Source organism: Syngnathus acus, chromosome 13 (assembly GCF_901709675.1).
Source record: "Syngnathus acus chromosome 13, fSynAcu1.2, whole genome shotgun sequence".
Lineage (NCBI taxonomy): Eukaryota > Metazoa > Chordata > Actinopteri > Syngnathiformes > Syngnathidae > Syngnathus > Syngnathus acus.
Genome location: NC_051098.1, coordinates 6,748,177 through 6,765,737, shown reverse-complemented (window position 1 = coordinate 6,765,737; position 17,561 = coordinate 6,748,177). Strand labels below are relative to the sequence as shown.

General features: G+C 42.0%; 2 protein-coding genes across 5 annotated transcripts in view; both read left to right on the top strand.

Annotated features, from left to right (window-relative positions):
* Positions 1-967: 967 nt before the first annotated feature.
* Positions 968-6,514, top strand: LOC119133047 (vomeronasal type-2 receptor 1). Of its 2 annotated transcripts, XM_037268680.1 has the most exons (15): positions 969-1,322; positions 1,407-1,563; positions 1,922-2,213; positions 2,480-2,722; positions 2,823-3,014; positions 3,083-3,208; positions 3,311-3,486; positions 3,616-3,736; positions 3,904-4,131; positions 4,214-4,337; positions 4,543-4,703; positions 4,772-4,967; positions 5,059-5,291; positions 5,545-5,744; positions 5,831-6,514. In XM_037268680.1, the coding sequence occupies exons 2-15, from the start codon at positions 1,487-1,489 to the stop codon at positions 6,150-6,152; spliced, it is 2,691 nt and encodes an 896-aa protein (XP_037124575.1). In that variant the 5' UTR covers positions 969-1,322; positions 1,407-1,486; the 3' UTR covers positions 6,153-6,514. The 2 variants fall into 2 exon arrangements, with proteins under 2 accessions (XP_037124574.1, XP_037124575.1); XM_037268679.1 differs by having other exon boundaries at positions 968-1,563.
* A 1,854-nt stretch (positions 6,515-8,368) lies between these two features.
* The window catches only part of kcnab1a (potassium voltage-gated channel, shaker-related subfamily, beta member 1 a), a 43,883-nt gene continuing 34,690 nt past the window's right edge, over positions 8,369-17,561 (top strand). Inside the window, exons 1-3 of one of the 3 annotated variants that reach the window (XM_037268706.1) lie at positions 8,369-8,555; positions 8,862-8,972; positions 10,289-10,742. In XM_037268706.1, the coding sequence (XP_037124601.1) occupies positions 10,477-10,742 (266 nt within the window). In that variant the 5' untranslated portion in view covers positions 8,369-8,555; positions 8,862-8,972; positions 10,289-10,476. Of the gene's footprint in view, positions 8,556-8,861; positions 8,973-10,288; positions 10,743-15,483; positions 16,557-17,561 lie in introns of those variants that run through there. The other 2 variants (XM_037268707.1, XM_037268705.1) reach the window with 2 other exon arrangements.

Below are 17,561 nucleotides of genomic sequence, written 5' to 3'. Positions count from 1 at the left end.
AGATTTTAAATGTTATAGCATTGCACAATAATGTATTATATTATCTTGGATAGTCAAGTACTTTTTTTGGAAGGTTTAAAATGCCTGATTTAGTCTTCAATTAACCCAGTGTAGGATTTTGGATTGTGGTAAGAATCTCAAGGTAATTATTTGTCATAAATTAAGATTTTTTTTTTGTATAACCCCACCCCCCACCCATCCCCATAATGTCAATAAATTGAGGTCTGTGTTGCATAAGGAAAGTGTTTGTGTGTGTTGTGGGTAACAGGTGTTTATTTTCCCCTGGTGACTGAGCTGCAAGAGCAGGCAAGTTGTCAGCCACCACAACACGCCTTCAAACTCAGGGGACACTGGTTGATATTGGAACACTATCTTCACTCTGATGTTGTGTACAGATATCAAGTTACCATATGCGGCCAATTAATGTCAGCCTTATGTGCGGCTCACTTGTGTGTCGCCTGATGTGTCTCCCCTTAATACAGTATAGATCCTTTTTGATAATAGAGGTATAATATATAGAAGTTTTCATTGAATGTATAAAAGACCCACTATCCTACCCCAACAACAAAGAGTTTGAAGCAAACAATTAGTTTTTTCCAGTGCAAAGGGCTATCATGCATAAAAATTACCATTCAAGGATGGCACAAATTGCTCAACAAGAAACCAACATTCAGTGCAGGAACTTGTTTTGTGCATTCTTTCACAAAGAGTAACTCCCTTAAAATACCAACAGCATTGAGCTACTATGTCCTTCAAATATAAGGAAAACATTCTTAGACTGACTAATTTTTGTAGTTTTGGACAATATATACGAAAGATCCAGTGTAAATGCAACCAAGACATATCTGCCGTCTAGTGTTGATTGGTGATATTACAACTTGAAACTACAGTCGACCCCTGCAGTTCACCATTGTCTTTTTCTTTCCTTTTTATTTTCTTCCCATACATTTGATTTTTCCCCATTTTTCTCAGATTCCTTTGCCTACATTTCCTTCCATTTTCTGTGAAAAACATTTATATAATGTTTATCAGCATTTTGGGGTGAATTGTTTGAATTTTAAAAAAATAATGAAATGGCCACTCAGAACGTACCTATAGTTGGCTCCCCAAGATATAACACATGATGCAAAATATATGATGGGGGAAAAATATTTTGACTCACTTTCTTGAATGTAACTTCTATATATCATTTTTTTCTCTTTCAGATAAACTGAATCTCCAGCTACCACCCGTCACCTCTCCCTGGAGGACCCAAGAAACACCTGATGCACCTACCTGGCTGCTTTCCTCAATGTCCTGACACAACAAAGCTCACATGATTTGTCTGCACCGCCTTACCATGGAACCTTGTCGCATTTTGCTCGGATTAAGCGTCATTTTCTACTTTTATGCCTCTGTTTCTGCAGAGGCCTCTTGCAAGCTGAAGGCCAGGTTCAAGCTGAGTGGCTACAAGGATGTGGAGAAAAAGAAGGTCATCATTGGCGGAATGTTTCCTGTCCATATGCGAGTTGCTTCCAGCGCTGGCAGCACTTCACGCCTGCCTGTGTCCTCTGGATGTGAAGGGTGAGTCAACTTGTTTACATGACGGTTCAGTTTGTTTAAATAAAAAGTATATCGTGTTCGATGAAATTGTGTGTGTATGATTGGCCAAACTAAAATATGCTAATTGTTTCAAGCTCTTCAATTACTCCTGAGAAATAAAAGGGTAACGCCTCAGGGATCAATTAGGCAGAATCGCTAAAATGATTTGCGCTCAGTAGCCGTAATTACAAGAATGAAATTAAATATTTATAAAATCTCGTTTGGCTAATCAACATTGGATTATCAATTTCAAGGCTTCTAAACTATTGTATAAACATTTCTGAAGGGGGAACAACCTAGTGAAATATAATTTGAGCTTCATTCTCCCATCACACGCTAGAATGAATTACCGAACTTTCCGCTGGACCCAGACCATGCTGTTTGCCATCGACGAAATAAACAACATGAATGAGCTGCTGCCCAACACCGACCTGGGCTACGTCATCTATGACTCCTGCTTCACCATTTCCAAGGCCGTGGAGGGCACCCTTACATATTTAACCGGCCAAGAGGAGGCCGTGCCGAACTACCGCTGTGGCACGGGCCCCCCCTTAGCAGCTCTTGTTGGGGCGGGAGGCTCTGACCTGTCCGTCGCCACAGCCAGGATCCTCGGACTCTACCATTTTCCACAGGTAAATAACTATATGACAGCAGCATGGAATGCCAACGGCAGAACACAATCATTATTGAATGATTTGTTTGGATTTGGGCTAAATTGGAAATAATGTGTTTGAGGTTCAAACTGTCATCATTAATTCATGAGCCAAATGACTGTTTTGTGTATCGCCCTAAGGCTAAAAAGAGGTCACTGAACTGAAGGTTCATGGGATGTAGTTTCTCCAAAACTTTGGTGAATATCTGAATTTGACAACTTCCTGTTCGTTCAACTATTCTTTAGGTCAGCTACTCCTCATCCTCCTCAGCCCTGAACAGCTGGTTTCAATTCCCGACCTTCCTGAGGACCATTCCCAGCGACAAGCACCAGTCGGACGCCATGGCCCGGCTGGTGCTGCACTTCGGTTGGACTTGGGTCGGAATCATAGCGGCAGACGATGACTACGGCAAGTACGGCATCAAAGACTTCAAAGAGCAGGTAGAAGATGCCGGCGTCTGTATCTCCTTCTCTGAAACTCTGCCTAAGGTATGTGATTTGTGATATTGTGCTTAAGATGTGATTTTGTTCACCTTCGGTTTCTTGTCATTTGTCTCACTTTGTGTTTTTCTAAAAATGATTTCTACAGGTGAATTCTCCTGAAGACATCCATCGGATCGTCCAAACCATTATTGAGTCCACGGCAAAGATCGTTGTCATCTTTTCCTCAGACGTAGACCTCAGTCCTCTGGTGCTTGAGCTGATCCGGCAAAACGTGACCAATCGCACTTGGATCGCCAGTGAGGCCTGGGTCACTTCAGCCCTTATCAATCAACCTGGAGTAAGAGCCGATAGTTGTCAAGCCACCGTTATCACCATTTTGACATGCGCTCAACTATTTGTGCGCAGGTGAGCTCTGTACTAGGCGGCACGATTGGCTTTGGGGTGAAGAGGGCCGACATTCCTGGTCTTCAGCGACATTTACTGAATCTGGATCCTTATGCCAATCCTCTCACTGAGGAATTTTGGGAGACGGTCAGTGTAATACCGTAACTGAGCTTCGTGTCAATCTGATACTTTGTTGCAATGTTGTCGTCGTTTAGCTTTCTGTACTTTAACTTGAAATGTGTCTTACAGCTGTTCAACTGCACGTTAGACTACGGCAAAGCTTTAAGAGACTCCAAAGAAAGGGCCACGGTGTTCAACGGGACAATGTCGAAGGCTTTTCCCGCTGGTTTGTGTACTGGCAGTGAGTCATTAGCTCAGCTCAACAACACCTACTCTGACATTTCTCAGCTCCGAATCACCTACAGGTGACTTCACACTCTAGCTTCTCGAGTTAAAGACTCATTATCCAGTCCCATATCAAATGTAGGTTTTGTCCATTGTAGTCGTATTCTTATTATGGAGTTGTCATGGTAGGCTGCAATGTCTTGCCACAGTGTATACAAAGCGGTGTATGCCGTTGCCCATGCTCTGCACAATCTGGAGCACTGCGAGCCGGGACACGGGCCATTCATTGGGATCGGCTGTGCTGATATCACCAAGTTTGAGCCGTGGCAGGTACGTGACTTTCTCTGTGTTGTCCAATCAATCCCTTATACGGGCCAAACTTGACAGATAACTGGTGTTGTTCTTTCTCTCCAATCCATTTTTTGCTTTGCCATGTTTGTGTTTGAGAGAGGTGGCCACTTGTGTGTGTTTGATTGAAATCTGACATTTGTTTATAGCTGATGTACTACTTGAAGAATGTGCGCTTCAAAGTGCCACACACAGATGAGGAGGTCTACTTTGACGGCAGAGGTGTGGAGGGATATTACGACATCATCAATTGGGGACTCGACAGTAACGGGGTAATATTATATGTGACTGTGGGGCAATACAATGCTTCCTTGGCCCCAGAGGAGAGGATGACTATTAAGAATGATTCCATTGTCTGGAACAATGAAGCATTAGAGGTCAGTTGCACACTGTTCATAATTTACTTATTTTCAATTTTTAGGCCAGGAAATGTCATGCAACCGCATCTGTGCTTTTCAGCCACCTCGGTCAGTGTGCAGTGAGAATTGCAAGCCTGGCACCAGGAAAGGGATCCGACAGGGAGAGCCGGTCTGCTGCTTCGACTGCATCCCGTGTGCCGATGGCGAAATTAGCAACATGACGAGTCTGTATACCATGTCCTCTTGCTCCCCAAAATATAAAATACAAAAAACATCTACCTTAACGCAATCTAACCCCAGGCCTCCATTGGTTCATAAATTTAATTTGGTATGCTGTAAAATATGATGACCTCAGTGGCATTTGTGCAAATTCAAATGTACATTTTTTCAAAACCCTTTGCAGCATCTCCTCATTCTTGTTGTGGACAGATGCCCGTGAGTGTGTCCTGTGCGGTGGTGACCACTGGTCCAATGACGCTCACGATGCCTGCGTGCCAAAGATCATCGAGTTCCTGGCTTTTGGAGAGCCACTTGGCATCACTCTTATTGTCATCTCTGCTTTTGGAGCCCTTGTCACCTTTGCTATAGCGGTGAGAATAAGTAATACAACTTGCAAAGACTGCAGAGCTGCATTAAAAGTGCTGCTGCTGATTTGTAGGTGGTGTTTGTTGTCCATTTTGGCACTCCTCTGGTGAAAGCCAACGATGCTCTGCTGAGCTTTTCGCTGCTCTTCTCGCTGATGGTGACCTTCCTCTGCTCCATTGTTTTTCTGGGAGAACCTCAAAATTGGAGCTGCATGACCAGCCAAGTAGCTCTGGCGCTGGGCTTCGCACTGTGTCTTTCCTCGCTTATGGGTAAGACGAGAGAAGTTTTCCAGCCAATTCCAGTACTGTCTCCTGTGTGATAGATTGTTTGTACTCTATTACCTCTATCATTCTACACCAGGCAAAGCAGCGTTGCTAATGCTGAGAGCGCAGGCTATAAAAGCAGCCCGTGCCAAAGCCAAAGCTGCTGCCAAAGCTGCCAAAGCTGCAGCTGAAGCAGCAGCCAACAGTGGCGGCCCTGACGTCATCGCAAGCAACACAACAAACCTGAATAGCCTTGCTGCTCGTGTCAAGCCTGACATCCTCACATTTGCCCACCAGAGGGTGATAGCTGCTGCGGCAACGCTTATTCAGGTAAAACACAAAACGTGCATCTTTATCTTTGAATTCTTTTTATTGTGACCATCCAGATTTTTGGCATCTTGGCTTCCTGCATTGGCCTGCCCATCCCCATCTTACGAGAAAACTGCTATATTGATTGGCACAGACTTCCACCAAGACCATTCGGAAAACACTGTATTAGCAAATGTGTCTCTAGTTAAATAATCAATCATATATTTTTGATCTTGTAGTGTCGGCGATAATGACCAAACAACTTTCCGTACAGGCTTTAGCTTGTACTGTGTGGCTCATCGTCCTGCCGCCCTATCCTATGAAGAACACTTCAGCTCAGAATATAAAGATTATTCTGGAGTGCAATGAAGGTTCTGTGGTCTTCATCTGTTGTATCTTTGCCTACGATATCCTACTGGCTCTGCTGGCTTTCATTTTCGCTTTTCTGGCTCGAAAACTGGAAGACCACTTCAGGTGGGAGAGGAGTACAGTTCTCAGGTTAAGCAACATAACAGTCATAAAAGTTTGGTTTCATGCAAATGTCCAATGCTGTGTTCCAGTGAGGCCAAGTGTGTGACCTTCGGCATGCTGGTTTTCTTCATCGTGTGGATATCTTTCGTCCCAGCTTACCTCAGCACACGAGGCAAGTTCATGGTGGCCGTGCAAATTTTTGCCATTTTGGCGTCCAGCTTTGGCTTGCTCACCTGCATCTTCTTGCCAAAGTGCTACATTCTCCTGCTCAAACCTGAACGCAACACTGAGGAGATGATGAGACCCCGCGATAAACCACGCGATGGAACCTCGACTGGGACGTCGGCGTCACTCGCTACCTACGCCACTGAGGTCAACTCTACAATCGCATCAACCCCCATTGATGATTAGGTGACAGATAATAGGATGTGGTGTAGCTTGACAGGGTGAGATTCAATATTATATTACATAAAATGATAATTAAGGTCATTAATTCACTTGGCCAACGGAAGTAAATGTGGCTTTACTTTATCCCCGACTTGGGGCCCAAGACTTTATTTAGTCCCAATGGTTAATTTATGAACATGTATTTAGCCAATTACACTCAGGATATCAACACCCTGCATTTATTTATGTAGATTATAAATAGAATCATATTTTGGACTTTTATGTGTACTGCTCAAGCGGCATTACGTAGATACTTTCTGAGGGGCTCTTCAAGTCTGATGTTTTACAAAAACAAAATAAAACTAATCTATAACAAATACCCAACATCCTATCATGACTCATGATCATCATCATCTTATTATAGACAAAGTAGAAGTCAATGAAAACAAATTAAAAATATTTAAACCAATGTTAAACTGAAGAAAGCAATACATGAGCATTTCGACTAATATCTTGTAAGTGCCCCAGAACAACAGTATCAATTACCAGGGGCAATATTGAGACATCAAGAAATTTTAATCGTGAGATGACAATAAGAAGCGGAGGACAAATTCATTATGCTGCTTTAAAGTGATTTAATGGATGTCTCTAAAGGACTAAATGAATGATAAACTATTACAACTACTTTGACACCAAGGGCGCTATTTTTGTATCCAGCTCACGTGTGCTTGGGCGTAAAAGCTGGTGCATTTTAATTTTCAGACAGGTGCAAGTTTGGCAAACCGCATCTCAGAATCGTAGATGTCATTGTATTTGTTTCATAAATATGACAGCATGCCCTGAACCCTCTGAATCGAACCCTCCTTATCAACAAACTTTGTGAGTGTCAATCTCCTGCATAGACTCCAGAAAGTCCGTTTCTGCTTCCACGATGTAGACTCGTGCCTCCCCTACGCTGGATCTAGGAGGAATGAGAGGAGCCACTGAGCAAGTTGGCTGTGTTCACTCCCACAACGGCGCAAACACAGGGCATGTCTACAAAGTTACCAAAGGGAATTAAACTCCATCCATAAAGTGTATTTTGTGCGAGACTTGCACTTAGCTTGAAAATAGGGCCCTAAGAAATACATATATTCCTCATAATATTGTCCTATATGTTCACCCAGTGTTTTGTTTTACCGTGTGGGACTGCTACGATACGTTTGTGAATTCACGTGTTCATGAGCACCTGCCTTTCCAGGAATCGGTGACGCTGTGAACGTGAACAAATCAAAGTTGTCAGAGTGTACGATCATAAATTCTCCTGGTGACAGAGCGCTGAAAGAATGTGTTTAGAATTTATTGCACGCTGACAAGCTGGGGCAGCTGCTAAATCATGTTAAAAGGTGCACATATGCGCCATCATGGATGTGCTGCTTGTGTCATCTCCATATTATGTAAATGTAGTGCCTACTATGCTTCTTTTAGGGCAATGCATTTGATTGGGCAAGAGGGCTTTATTCATACAAGTGAAATTTTTATGGCAAAAATATGGATATTTTCTATTCTGCTTATTCTCATTAGAGTCGCAGCTGGAACCTATCACAGCTGACATTTGGCGAGAGTATACCACTATTTAATTTAATCAGAGGGCACTTATAGTCGACCATTCACACTCACATTGACATTTCTGGGCAATTTAATTAATTTATTTTTTTAATGTCATCTACAATTGAGTTTTTGGATTGTGGAACGAAGCAGGAACAACCGCGGAAAATGTACGTAAACATGAACAGAAGATTCAAGCGCGACACGGAAATTACTTCGTCGAGATCCAAAACAAGAACCTTTGACTCTGATGGCAGGTGCTCATGTCCCATAATGTCCTACTAAATAGGACAGTTAGATATTAGCTGCTGTAGCTTTCTCAAGAAGAAAATGCTAGCAAGAACCCACAATAATATATTCATTTCTGTGTTAGCCGAGAGTGGCCATTGCTTCCTAAAATATCACATGCATGTCCAGTCGGGTTCAATAAAATTAACTATGAAGGTCAAAGTAACTGATTTGCACGTTTCCTTCTGGTGAAGCCGGGTGGTGAACTTTCACACCTTGCTTGGATTGATCTGAATTTGTTCCTCCACTTGTTGATTCAAGTTACAGATGAAGATGAGTAATAAAAGAAATGGTCCTCACCTGTTCGCGGCGCTCAAGCACACTGTAAACACGATCAAGGGATCATTGTGAGAGTGCTTGCATAGAACGCAGTGCAGTGGTGTATTGCAACGCTTCAGTTAAACTGTCTTCCTCATGGCTCAACAGAGTCAAGAATCTTTTGAGCCCTGGATTAGTGTGTGTGGTTGTGATATATACTGGGGAATATCATAGAATAAGTCATGCAATGTTTTCTTTTCCTGCTGGAACAATTTGGCACCAGTCCATGAAGTTGTAAGTATTTTCCTAATTTTGTTCCTAAGAAAATTCTTAGGTTGACACTGATCTTACTGACTACTTCATGATGTAAACTCACAGATGGAGGGTATAGAGATAAATGGTAATATATGGGCAACTTGGGCCATAAAAATTAGCATTGAAGAACAGCACTAAATTGCTGAACAGCAAAGTAACATGGCGTGCAAGAACACACAAAAATCAACTCATTCAGTTTAAAAATGGTTGCGCTACTATGTTTCTCCAGCATGTCATTCCAAATCTGCAAAAAAAGTATTAGATGGCATATTGTTGTCATGAAAGGTGACGGGGAGAGCTCAATCGGTGCTGGCCTCCGCCACAAAGGTTTTTGGGGTCTGCTGTCTCAAGTTTCAAAGGCTCCTCAAGTTGGGTACATCCATTCATTCAGTTGGGGTAAGTTAAAACAAACAAATATAGGGCCTTTTTTTTCAGTTGAGTGAACATGCCGCTATTTAGGATCTTAATAAATCAGGCCCCAGTTGTCTGTACGAAACTAGCATCACCCTTATTTTGTGTGTTTTATACATCAAGCTGAATTCCTGTGCAATTCCAGAGCTTGCATAAGAATAAAGGAAATGTAGGCTGAAGGTTTTCCACACTATTACATAATGGCACATGGCTTTTAAATGAACAGTTTCTTCTAAGAGGATGTGTGCTAAAGAGGAGTAACCCTCTAGGCTACGACGATAAAGCTGCTGAATTTTGGCACCAACACGGAGTGTATGTGTGTGCTGGTTTAACCTTTAAAGGGGGACTAAACGCAGGCAGTTTCTTTGCACCTTTTTTTTGTATGTGCCCCCTATTGTTCTTAAGATGAATATCCTATTGTGTTTGTGGAATAAGAATTTATCTGATTAATCCTTCCATTTTATCTAGATAATGGGGCTACTCTTTTGGCCAATACAGCCTTTTGCGTCATGGGACCAAACCCAGACAACACGTACAATTTTTGCCCATCTTTCCCTTTTTTAGGATTTATTAGAATAAGAAATGGCCGTGTTTGATGTAAAGCATACATCTACCTACATTGACAAGTCACATTGGCACCAGTCACTCAAAACACTGGGACATTTGATCTTTTAACTTTCTACATTAGGGTAGAAAGAGAGGTGGTATCCTGTCAATCGCATGGCACATGTAGACAAACAAACATTCACACCCACATTAACACCTTCACAGTTTAGAGTCTTCAATGAAGCTACATGCATGTTTTTGGAATGTGGGACGAAGCCGGTGAAGCCCAAAGAAATCAATGGTCCACATGGCCTACGCCACGCTATTTGAAACCCAAAGCTCCAACCTGTTTCATAGTATTTTCACAAAGAGATAGTTTTAAAGTTGTAGATAATGGATACTGATGTCCCATGTTGTGCTTGCAAGATGTCACCTAACTTATACCGAGTAGGCAAAGTAATCATGCAATTTGTGTTCCTCACGCACCATCCCAGAGTCTTGTGACACAAGGAATGGTGTTTAAAGCCTAAGACCTCCAACAAGTCTAGAAGGTGTGTAAATATAGAGTTGTCATTTAAAAAACGATCAAATGCGTTAGTGTACATGTAGACATCCATCTTTCAATGCACTTGGGGTAAATGTACTTTGGTATACTTAAATTAAAACTTAAAACCATGCGTGTGTGCTTTCCCTGGTACAAGTGTATGTTTGAGTGTATTGTTGACACCCTGGCATGTTTGTCTCCCTCCTTTTAGGCCAGCGCAGAGTGATGACGAGACAAGGAAACCCGGATCCTGTTTCAGGGTGGATGGGGCTATAAGAGGGTGAAGTGCACTCTGGAGCAAACATGCTAAACGAGACTAAGGAAGTCGTGAGTCTTTCTGACGGCGGAGGATGGTGAAAGAGTAGATAAGGTTGGTCCAACCGAATACCACTTGGAGTCATGATAGCCGCTCGGAGCAGCGGAGGCGGGGTCGGGGGACACCAGCCTCCCCCGATACACCGGGAACACTCTGTGAGCTCTGCCGGTGGGACAAAAGGTCACGGTAACTCCACCGAGGTCAAGTGCAACGCCTACTCTGGACGACAGGGGGCGCCTCATCAAAACAGAGCAGCGGTGCTTAGAGAGATGGAGAGCAATTGGTACCTGAAAATGTTTGGACTGCGGAAAGAGGAAACGGTCACTCATAAGACGGGTATGCCCTACAGGTGAGTACCTACAATACACATTCCGTACTGTAAGAAAAAATAATGGGTGGAACATCTGATAGACTACACACATACACACAAATCTGAATTGATTATTAAATTAGACATAAGACAAGGGGGACAAGTGTGTGCGTGTGTGTGTGTCTGTGTGTGGAGCATGTTTGAGATGACAACACACAACACTGTGACTCCTCCTCTAAACCAGCAGTCAGGAAGACTGGTTCTAATATCCAAAAGTGATATTATAAACTTTGGTCCACCTCAATCATTCTGACTGGCAAGTTAAAAAAATGCGGTTTTTATCTAGTGTTTTTGTTTTTGTAAGAAAAAGAAGCTAGGTGAACAATTGGCTTCGTTCAATAAGTTTTCCTGGGTCATTTTTATGGTGAGTTGTTCCTCTATTTGTGTACGGCAAGAGCACACGCTTCAGCTCGCTTCCTAATTGGCTATCATGTTCCGTTTCACTTCCCAATTAAAAAGTCTGTAGCTCAGCCAAACTTGGCCTTGACCACACACAGAAGGATTTGTGTTTGCAAATATAGAACAGGGTTAACAGTTACGAATAGCAGTTCCAAGTTTTCTGAGCAGGGTGGGGAGAGAGAAAAATCTTTACAGACCCCATAATTAAAGAAAAATTAAAGTCCCAATGATCGTCACACACACACCTGGGTGTGGTGAAATTTGTCCTCTGCATTTAACCCATCCCCGTGTGATTTGAATCCATCCCCTGGGGGAGAGGGGAGCAGTGAGCAGCAGCGGTGCCGCGCTCGGGAATCAGTTGGTGATCTAACCCCCCAATTCCAACCCTTAATGCTGAGTGCCAAGCAGGGAGGCAATGGGTCCCATTTTTATAGTCTTTGGTATGACCCGGCCGGGGTTTGAACCCACAACCTTCCAGTCTCAGGGCGGACACTCTACCACTAGGCCACAGGATAGTAGCTCAAGATCATTTTTTTGAGACAGTCAGTAATCGGTCCTTTACTGGCTTATTTAGAAAAGCTGAATTTTGGTCTGATTGTTCCTCACTTTAGCTGATAGATTGCCAAAGTATTTTTGGGCAAGGCTGTCAGGCTGGCCCATCATTTCATTTGTGAGTGTTGTGTGTCGCCAAAGTCTGACCCGACTTAAGGATTGTGTCACCTGATCTCACTCTGTTGCTAATAGGCAGCATTCGTTCTGCTGCATTTGACCGTGTTGATGTTGTTTAACACCATGGTGACAAAACATATTGAGGTGGCGGAAGCGTGGGATTGGTTACCAGTGGTGACGTCGATTCAAAGATGCTGATCACAACCTCAACTAATGAAATTCAGAATATAATAGTCATTATCTCATGTCTTTGTTTTCTCACGTGTAGATAATGTGGGTCCCTTCCCTTCTTCCCACACTCTGTTTTTTGTTGCAAACTCTTAATCGCTCTGTGCCCCTTAGCAATCATCTAAGCTTAAAACCCCACATTCATTTTTGTCTCCAGTGGCCTTCCCTCTTTCATAGTTCTCTTCTAATTTTGGCTCTGTTCACTAACTCATTTAGAAAAAAAACGGAGATATCAAAATAAACTTAAAGGTGCAATAAAAAACATCTTTTGGCACATTTTATATTTTCAAAAGAAGAAGGAGAAAATCTATCTACCACTTAGCCTTTAAATATATATTTTTCAAATTTTATGTCTATATTAATATCTTGGGTTGTTCAAGGCTATCTGAGCCAACTTTGTCTGAAAGTCAATCACAATCAGGGCACTTATAGCGACAGCAACCATTCCCACTCACATTCACACTGTCACTGAGTGGGAATTGGATATATGCTGCCTGCACATAAATCAGCAAAGTGAAACATTACACCAAGAGGGACATTTTTGGAAGTGTGTTTCTTTCTTTAAAACGTTGATGTCATATTGAAAGCAGTGCTTCAAATTCCTCCATCAATCCTACTCAGCCAATTCCAACTGACATTGAGTGAATGGAGGAGTGTATTTAGTCATTTAGAGGCCCAAGGCAAACCCAATCATGTGGCAAGCACATCCTACGTGTACTATAAAGATTTTGAAAAGGAATCTTTATGAGTGTGAATTTGAGAAAATGCTCCAATTTCCTATGCTAAAACAATCCTGTGATGAAAAATGTTCCTAATGTCACTGTCCAGTTCATCTCTTCTGCATCCTTTTCGGTTGACACTGCCAGTCGTGCGACTGTACAAAAGGCAATGTGGTGTCACCATGAAAAAGGTTGAAACCTTTGCACTGCTTGCGGTCCTGTTGCTTTCTTGTCTTCCGCGCTCCACTGGGAAAACCCTAGAAAAACCTTATCAAGGAGGGACGGCGGAGCAATCCAAATTATTCCCATTAATTGAATATAGATTAAAAAACCGGGGCAGAATATAACCACAGATTTCCCAGGGATCTTTAAGTGAGCTAAAAATAGCTTTTGTGCCTTGTCCCCCAGGGTCAAGAGCAATTCATGCTAGTTCGATTCTACACATGAATGTATGCTGTACTCGACCGTTTCATTTTTTGGGTGAAATTCTTTCAGATTGTATTTTGTGCACATACATTTAATCTAAATTGAGATTGTTCACAATCATAGCAGAGTAAGAAGTTGTCGGTTTTCCATTCTTTTTTATTTACAAGTTGTTTTAATTTTTTTTTTTCATTAAGGGTCAACTTATAGTTCGCGGCTGAAAAAAGATGTAGAAATGGTCTGAACAAGGGTTTACTTTAGGTGAGTGAAAAAATAACTTTGCAAAGATCAATAATGTTTGGATAGCTTTTAGTTTAAGTGTTAAAAATATGATCCCTACCGTGCTCTTCAGCATGATGCGGGTTTAGATCTTCAGTGATAATAACGTTGGGCTTTAGTCAGAAATGTAGGCCACCACATTGGTTTTAAATAGGAGCAGGACAGCCCCTAAGGGCTGGAAACTGATCACTGGCTTAATTATTGCTGCCATAAAGCCGGCTGAAATAAAAAAGAGTGTTCTCATTTAAGTTCACTATATACTAAGATGATTTCACACTAAGGAATCGAGTACATAGCGTGGAACATACAGTAGCTTTAGACACAGCTAAATACCATAATATTAAAAAAAAAGTAGCATTTTCCCTCTTGTGTTACCACTCAGCTCAGTTGCTCTTTATCAAAAATATGCATGATACTGTATGAGTTTCATAGTTGTATTGGGAATGAGTATGTGTAGGTGGTGGGGCACAGAATAAAAGCTTAATTAGTCTCATGGAGCATGAATCTGATGTAGAAATAATAATAATAAAAAGGATATAGTTATGATTCAGTTCAATTTGATTACAGAATATGGCATATTGAGGCTGGGAAGTTTTGGGTTTCCCTGCTGCCCCTGCGATCCGACCCCTGATAAGTGGTAGAAAATGGATGGATGTTACAAGAAAAGTGATATTCAGCAGAAACCAGAGAAAGTTCACACAGTGAACAAATTAAGCCCCCAAGTCATTACGTACGACCCAGGTGCCTTTTATTTCTATTCACTACCTTTTATTAATTTAAATAGATATGACAATGAGTGAAAGGTAACAGGCCATTTTCCCCCACAGCCCCATCTTCTGAGTCTTTTGTGACTCTGTCCCACTTGCTGCAAACACAAAATTACCACTGGTGTCTATTCTTACAACTGTAAACACAGTCAGTCACGTTGCATAGGCTCAGCTGACATTATTTCTGCCAGGCAGGATCAATTTTTCCACTCTTCTTACTGGACAATCGACACAGCTGCCCCTTTGTTAGGCTTGAAACCACTGAGTGACTGAGATTGTGTTTAAGGTATAATCTTTGTATGTGAGGAAAAACATCACATTTTATTTAATTATTTTCCTGGACTTACCTTTGTATCACAGAAGCAAATACACATTTTTTAACAAGTTTTATTATATACATTTTCAAGGACTGTCATGCAGGCGCACTGCTACAAGTTGTCAGAGTACAGTTTTTATAACAGTATTGTCCCCTCAATATTGTGCAACATTCAACAATTAACGTCAAAACCCTTGGCAACAAAAGTGAGTCCACTTCTGAGTAAAATGCGACTATTTTTTCTTCCCAGTGTCATTATTTTATTTTATTTTATTTTATTTGAACAAAAATCGGGCAAGTCTTTTACTCAAGTAGATGACGCAATCTTAATTAAATATCTTTTTAGTGTTTTTCAGTATCGGTATTTAATCTTTTAAATCTATTTTGAATGGCAACATTCCTGTGCTCCCCCCCCCCCCCTCCACCCTTGCTAAAATGATTATGACAAGAATCTGCAAAACAACAATTACAATTTAGAATTCCACATTTGACATTGCGTGTCTGAAACCAAATCTCATTTGCAAGAATGACATTTGTCCCAAATCGCGTAATCCTCTGGGGAACCAGACATGATTTCATTGTCTATTCCCAATAAGAGGTCAGAGGTGTGAGACTGACTCCATGTTGTGCAAGTGTGTGTTTGTGTGCATGTGTGAGACAGTGAGAGAGAGAGAGAGAGAGAGGGGGGGGGGGATAAACAGAGCAGAGTAGAGGCTTCCCCCATGATATTTTGTGGTTCACTTCATTACAAAAACATTGCCGCCAGACAGTGTGCAAATGCGTTGAATATTCTGTTGGCGGCAAATGTGCTTGTCTGTACGTGTGTTATCGTAGTGTACTTTGTTTAGGAAGAGGAGAGATGGCGGTCTTTGCTGAAAAAAAAAACAAAGAAAAAGAAAACAGGCGTAGATGAGAGCAATAATTTGGATTGGGGTGAATATGTGTAAATAATAATAACACCTTCAAGAATGGCACATTCCAGATGAGGAAGCTGAAAATGGGTGGAGGAAATTCTGGAGGAGAGTCAAGGGAGGAGATCAGGAGTAAGTGACAGGGAGGGAATACTGGGACACAAAAGGGGGATGATGGCGGAAGCGAGGGTGGGTGAGAGGATGAGAAGAAGTAGGAGAGAAAAGGGGTAAAAGGATAGCGAGAGAGATAGAAAGAAACAAACAAAACAGAGTGAGAGTGAAAAGGGGAGGGAAGGAGTGAGGGAGGAAGGGAGGGTGGAAAAAATGTCCCAGATTCCCAGACCGTTTAATAGGGAGCAAAAGCAAAGTGTGCTTCTAATGCAGACTGGCTGTGCAGGGGGCAAAGTGACAGTGTGTGTGTGAGTGTGTGTAAAGTGTTGGGCGTGAAAGAGAGCACAGAGAGATAGAGTGCATCTATGTGTTGCTCTCTTCATCTGCATGTGCATATTGAACACATGTGACAGCCCTCTTGGAGGGGCACATGTGACTATTAGCAGCTTCATTATGGACTTTTTCCACATAAACTGGAATTTTTGGCATTTCTTCCTTTGATTTTTTTTCCCCAAACAAGAGGATTCATCTATGTGGGAATACATCCAAAGACACATCACTCACTTTGCTTTGAGCCTTACTCACATGCCCACCGCCGTGTGGGCGGTGGGCCTACCTGGATTATCCCCAGCGTGCGTGTTAGTGGGACCCGCTCACAGCAAACTTGGCTGAAGGACCGGATCAAGTGAGAAGATGTATCTGTACAAAGCGACTTGCCCGGATATCCCCAACCCCAAGCAGAAGGCGTCCAGAAGGCAGAGCACGGTCCAGCAGGCCCAAGGCCTCGGTCAGGGGAGGCCGGTGGGTCAGACGTGTGCGGGATCGGGCCAGCGAGCATGCGTGCCTCTCATGCTGTGGAGCGCCAACAAACCGCAGAATACCAGAGAGCTCAAAAAGCTGGAGGAGTTTCTTAACTTCCACTCGCTGTCGCTGCACGACTCCATTAAGAGCCAGACGGGCATGGCGTACAGGTAAACCCCCGTGCGTGTGTTTATGTGTGTGCGTGTGTGTGCAGAACCCTTAAAATGTACAGTTGCTATTTCTGAAACTCAAATACTCATCGCGGTTGCAACAGATGGTGGTCTCCTTCCTTTGGTGAATCCAAAGTGTATTCGCTTATTTATTTGCATTGATACTTGCGCCTCAGTGATTGCACTTGTTAATGTTGAGAGTAGTTGACATTGTTTTGTAATGACAAGGGAATCTGTAGTGTGGAGTTTTACTACGGAAGGGGGGGGGGGGTGTTCCCCCCAATCCACTGTAGAAAATTAATGATGAATGGACAATAGCAGTTCTTCCACTAAACCAATCTACAGTCCCATATGTCTATTTTTAAATAGAGATTTTTGATCATAGCACCACAAGGAGTATTGATTGATCCTCATATAAAACCCAGAATGAACCGTCCAAAAGTCCAAGTTTTTTTTTTTTTAATGTTGGAAAATGTATGCTTCATTCTTTGGAAGGAAGATGTAGCTTGTCTTAAACATGTAACTTCAGTGTTTCAGTTGAGTACTCACTGTCTTAACAAATTATTCAAGATGCATACTGTAGTGCCGCAATTACTCCATGCAAATGAGCAAATTATGGTCATTGTCTGTGAATGGAACATCTGGACATACTAGAAGAAGTTGCATTGCATTTTTTTCTCTTTTTTTTAATCTAAATCCATCTTATAAAAATGTAATTCTCAATACAAACATGATACTCTTATATGGGTTAAATATCTCTGACATGCTAATTAAGTGAGGTAACAGAATTAAACACAGATCTAAATATGATGCAGCAGTGCAAAGTGCATCCACAACAATGAACACATTGTCAGATTAAAAACCGTGACAGCGTCAATTCAATTGGAATATCTTTGTAAAAGCAAAATATTTGATCCAGCTCTTGTTTGTGGTCTCATGAAAGTGCACATGTGGCTAGATTCTTGACTGTATCTTTTGAATAATAGCATTTATATTTCAACATAT